The following is a 6,071-nucleotide window of genomic DNA, read 5'->3' on the forward strand; positions in this document are numbered from 1 at the left end:
GATGAAATGTATTTTATAATAACAATAAAATATTTCTACGTATGTCACATGCATTTAAAAAGGTGTAATAAAGATAGTTTTTAGCGTGTACCAATTATTTATTATTTAAAGAAAATCCTTTTAGATCATAGTAATTACATAATATGCATGTAAATAGACAAACATATCGAAATATTTTTTAGCTTCTTTCGTTACATAAATTACAAAATATTCCATATAACTAGCATTCTTCAACTGCGATTTATTGGAAAATAAAAAATAAACACAAGACAGTGTTGACAATATTGGTTTATTAAAAATATGTAAAGTAATTCAATACACACGCATATTATTATTGCAGAGTTTTTTTTTATATAATAAAATGAGAATTGCTGAGTCCCAGTGTACCTTATACCAGTGCTCCGCAACCTTTTCTCATCCACGGAACACTAAAGGTCTTCCCATAATTCCGCGGCACACCACACGTAAAAAAATTTATGCACCAAAATATGGACCCCATGCTAGAATCTTCGGCGCACCCCTTACCTATCACTTAGGTTAACATTAACACTAACAGTGTAATATTTTAAAATAGCGTTTTTCAAATGATGTTCGAGGTAAAATTATTCGTATTGCTTCTATGTCTATCGAATTTTTGTATGTAATACATCCACTTGAATTATGGCTAGTTTTCGGGTTAACAATAATTATTTGTCGGGTATTGACACAACAATAATAAATTGTATCCCACAATCTATATGTACTCTTTTTGCTATTAGAGCAAATTTGTAATTTGTGTTTCTTTCACTTATCTGATTGACCTGCCACGCCGCCCCCCCCCCCCCCCATGAGCTTGAGCCCCCAGGCTAGAGCCCCCCACCTTGTGGGGGACTGCACCAAAATTACGTTACATACTTATTTAATAAATAATTAAATATACGTAACACACGGCGAAGAACCAAATGTACATATTCCCATGTATTTGTATTAGCAATAGAATTTACTAATTAATATGATACCTGGACTTGTTTCAATAAAGATAAAAGTCTTTAGCCTTACTTACTTAGTTTCGTAGCCTTGATACGAGAATATTCTTTATTAACCGATCCTAAAACCTAATCCAGAAAATAGTATAAACGCTTATATAAAATTTTCGGCATTGGTTACAAAAGGGTTTTGAATCCACGTGTATTGGTTATATGAAAGTATTGATGAAATTTTTGAGACGGATCCAAAACTAATTGCTTGTTTTTATTGGTGGTCTGGTAGGTCCTTTGAAACATTTGTCGAGATCCTTGTCTTAAATCCTTCTAATTTATCAGATCACGTCAATATATTTTCATTCTGACCTTGCATTTTTTTTATTAGGTTTATGTAGGCGCTCAAATTTATTTATTATCAGCCTTGTATGCAAATTTGGCCATAAAGTAAGTATTGTATAATATACAAAATTATTTGTGTTTTTTAAGCAATGCTCCGCGGCACACCTAGCATCGTCTCGCGGCACATCGGTTGTGGAGCACTGCCTTATCCTAATCTATAGGTAATCATAAAAATATGTTAATTGTATTGTAACTTATAGGTATAATAATATTAAGTACATATTAATATATATTTAAAAGTTATGAAGTATTTGCATACCTAATATGTTATAAATGATATATTTTCACGGAACACAGCAAACAACGATGACACACGTAAAATATGTTTGCAGTTTACTTAGGAGGACACTGTTTAATTGGAATGCATATTTTATTGCTATCACGAGCATATCCGTCGATGCAATAACACTTTTCGTTGCAAACAATATTTTTAATAGGGCATGTCTGTCCTAGTGTTTTGCATGTTGTGTCACAGGCAGAGCCACAACTGAAGAATTCATTTGCGCCACATTTTGCTGAAAGAAAACATTAATCACAACTGTTAACTGAGGAAATTGTATAAAACAATATGTTTCATAGATGATTCTATTTTATTTTTTCAGTTTTTCCACAAGAGGGTCAGAATTTTATAAACATATTATCTAGGCCTCAAAACAGAGAAAAATATTGAAAATGGAATGGAATTTGTGGATCTAACCCAAACCTACTAGACCAGGGGTTCACTGCCCAATTCAGTCCCGCGTGACTTTTTGATGTGTCCTGCGTGATTTATGTTAAATCAGTTTTATTTTTTATTTTTCAAATTGAATATTCAAAATTATATTTGAAATAAAATATCCTCTGGCAAGAATAAATGGTCATATACTTTGATATTTATCGAAAAACAATTCGATGTTGGAAATTTTTATCATTTTTAAGCATATCAGACTCTTTTAAATGAATCTACTGAGGCTTCCAGTATTCTGCGATCAGAAAAATACTCCAGGGTCATTCAATGTGTGTTAGATGAATTTAATAAGCACTTATTGGATTTTAAGAAACATCAAATATGAATTTTAATATGTTTCAAGGTACCTTGTCATGTAACCCGGACACATAAATATGAAGTTTGAATTAATAGATTTGCAAGAAAACGTGGAAGCAAAAGCATCTTATCGTGATAAGAATTTAATTGAATTCTACAAAAGCACTTGAGATATATCCAAAAATAGTTAAACATCAAATGGCTTCTTTATTTGGAAGTGCCTCTATTTTATGTAAAATACATTTTATACAATGGGCATTAATAAATTAATCAAACTTAAGATCAAAATTAACAGACAACCATATCGCATCTGTTTTGCATATCCACACCACTAAATTTGAGTCTAGATTGCAGGATTTAGTTTCAAACAAACAATTGCATACCTAAATCACATAATATTTTTCAGTATATTAATAAGAGTAATAATAATATATATTTTTAGTTAAAAACTTTAAGTTTACAAATTGAATCTTTTTTTTATTTTTTTTTGCCATATGCTTTTTTAAAAAATGAAAACATTTACAAGAGAAAGGGCGACCTGAAAATATTTTTTATTTCAAAATTGTCTCTTTGACGAGAAATTCGCATAATATGCCAAGCTTTATTGAGAACATTATAACAAAAAATCTTATGTATTGCATTATTTAAGTTTTGATATTGTGACTATACTGAAGCTCAATTCTATACAAATAAAGAGAATTTAAATTTTATTTTCTATGAAAAATTCTGTTAATAAAATTATATAAAAATAAATTAGAACTGTGAATTATTGAAACATCTTTACGATATCCTCGAAAAAAAAATATCAACCAAATTTAAGCCATGCTAAAAATATGTAATAACAAGAATTTTAAAATATCTTTAAGTTTATAAAAGTATCAATTTTTGAGATTAATGTTTGTAAATATAACTACTAATTGATTAATAATTAAAATGTATTAAAATATTAACAATCACTAAATTGTTTTAAATTGTATATTTGATATAATATCACCACTAGTAAAATGATATTCGCAATAGACTTCTTTAGTTTAAAAGTTCTAGAATGTAATAATATGTATGTATTTTACTTTGACGATCAGAGATTTAAATTTTGTAATGCTATAGTGAATAAATTTAAATTTCATATTTATATAACTTACGACATTCTTTCGGTAGAATGCACTTATTACGAATATTTCTGACATATCCTGTCTTGCAGCGGCATCCCCCGCCTTTCATGCAGTACTTAGGGCACAGTATGGGACCTGAACCTTTAGTATTGCAACTCAAAGGGCATAGATCACCACACGGTATATGCTCTGCATTTAGATCTCCACCACAGGTAATATCTGATTTAAGGCAGGCGAAGATACACATAATTAGATTTAGTTAATATAGATTTGATTAATAAAATTGAATAATATAACTTTTTTGTAGTTAATAGCTTATTTTCGTTTATCAAAGTTAAATTGCCGCGCCTATTATGAAATATAATATCATTATTAATGTAATATGTCAAAACATTTCAATATATATAGATATTCATCAACCAAGATATTTTGAAATATTTTTCGTATTTAATAATTAAGTCTATTAAAAACTGTAATTATTTTACATGAATAATTAAAATTTACTAAAAATACAGTGCAAGTAAAGAGTACAACAACTATTATAAAAAAATAAAAATAAGTCAAAATGTTAATTATAATAACAATAATAAGTATTGGTTTTTTTTGTTTTGTTTAAACATTCTTGTTATTAAAAATGAGCAGTTACATATATTTTTTTTTTTTAGAATTATTAATAACCATGTCCTTGCTTTTTCGTACAAGGTGGTTTGTTATTAATTTTGAACAATCACAAACACCCAGGCTTTGAGAAAAACACATAAATATTTTTGTCGTGACCGGGAATCGAACCCAGAACTCTCGGGTGGAAGGCCAGCGCCTTACCCACTGCACCACGAGAGCCGCCTACAGTTACATATTATATTACATTGAGAGTTAATAAATCATTTATAGAAACAATAATCAATAAATTAACACAAAATATGTGATAAAAGATCTAAAATTAAACGATATAAGCACATAATATAATATTTAATCCAATAAACTAATCATTAGAAATTTATTGATATTATACTAGGTTTCCCTAAGTACATATATTATATAAAATACCTCCTCCAGTCCTCTGGATACCCCAAGAGTACCTAAATCAGTGACTACATTACCTCTTTGGATTTATATGCTTATTTGGTGCCTCAGGTCTCTATTGATTACCTACAACTAGGCGACGAGGGCATCTAGTTAAGATACTTCAAAGCGAATTTGTGGTACGTTTTATTTTTCAGTTGAATGTTTAGCAATTCCTTCACGTTAAAAAAAGATTGTTTTACCATGGTCACGAGTACAATTTTTCTTCTTTAATTAACTCCATAAGATCCATTCCACTAATGAATGCCATGAGAGAAATACTGTATTCACATAAAACACCTATACTATATTTTTACCGAAAATGCTAATATAGTATCATTATTATAAAACACACCATAATATTATATTATATAAAGAATGTTACATTATTAAATGATCTGAATTATTCGTTGAATAAAAAAAATGTTAATACTATTAGTAAGTGCTGACATTCATCGTCGTTTAATAGTCAATAATTGATAGGTACATCAATTTACATACCACATTCTTCCTGAAAAATACACACTCCTTCACTATTTCTGAAGTAACGGCCTTCGCATATACATTTCGGACGACAAACGGTATCACCATCTTCCAATTCGCAACTTTGGCTATTATACTCTTCACAAGTCTCATCGCTACAATTGTTAGGACATGGATCATATACTTCGTGTTCGTTACATGTGAATGGATGAGCTAATAAAATAAAGTATGACAAAACTATTAATATAATATACTATAGGGTGTTTTTTGAGGTTTTGAATTTTAAAAAGAAATAAAACACATAAAAATCGTGATAATGGCCATGATATTAGCTTTATAAGAAAGATAATTTTATGCCATATGTGTTAAACTATGATTTCGGGTATATGGATACCGCGGCTGGCTCAAAGAAAGCGCAATCTGGAAGTCCAATTTTCAACCACTTTTTGGAGCAGCTGAGGCCGTATATCGGCAATAACACGGCAAATTTTGGCTTCCATGTCGTCTATCGTCACTGGTTTATTAATGTAGACAAGTGACTCCACATATTGCCACAGAAAATAATCCAAAGGTGTTAAATCACATGATCTTAGAGGCCAATTCATAAGTCCATAATGAAAAATTATGCACTCATCGAGTGTTTTCTTTCAATAAATTGAATAAGATTGTGGCGCGCGCTGTGTGGCGTGTTGTGCCGATTGTTGAAACCACAGCTCTTTCACGTTAATTCTATTCAATTGGGGAACGAAAGGTCAGTAATTATGAATATATAGCGCTCTCCATTGACTGTTACGTTCTGTCCGGCATCATTTTTTAAGAAATATGGACCAATGATTCCTCTAGCCCATAAAGCACACCAAACAGTAACTTTTTGTAGATGTAATGTCGTCTCAATAATGGCTTATAAATTTTCTTCACTTCAACTGCGGCAATTTTGGTTATTGACGTAGCCATTCAAATAAAAATGAGCCTCATCGTTGATAACAATTTTGTGGTGAAAACGAACTGAACTGAACCACGATTTTCGAA

The 6,071-nt window shown here is 30.2% G+C and overlaps 1 protein-coding gene across 1 annotated transcript; it reads right to left on the minus strand.

Moving 5' to 3' along the window:
- Positions 1 to 275: 275 nt before the first annotated feature.
- Positions 276 to 5,542, minus strand: LOC147067908 (mucin-5B-like). Its single transcript, XM_085952520.1, has 4 exons — positions 5,486 to 5,542; positions 5,061 to 5,295; positions 3,528 to 3,716; positions 276 to 1,876 (listed from the first exon to the last, which is right to left on the minus strand). Exons 1-4 carry the CDS (start codon positions 5,540 to 5,542, stop codon positions 1,695 to 1,697), a joined length of 663 nt encoding a protein of 220 aa, XP_085808646.1. The 3' UTR covers positions 276 to 1,694.
- Between the last annotated feature and the right edge of the window lie 529 nt (positions 5,543 to 6,071).

This window comes from Rhyacophila brunnea, unplaced genomic scaffold (genome assembly GCF_057557595.1).
Source record: "Rhyacophila brunnea isolate RB1 unplaced genomic scaffold, BYU_Rbru_1.0 scaffold_3, whole genome shotgun sequence".
NCBI classification, from domain to species: Eukaryota; Metazoa; Arthropoda; class Insecta; order Trichoptera; family Rhyacophilidae; genus Rhyacophila; species Rhyacophila brunnea.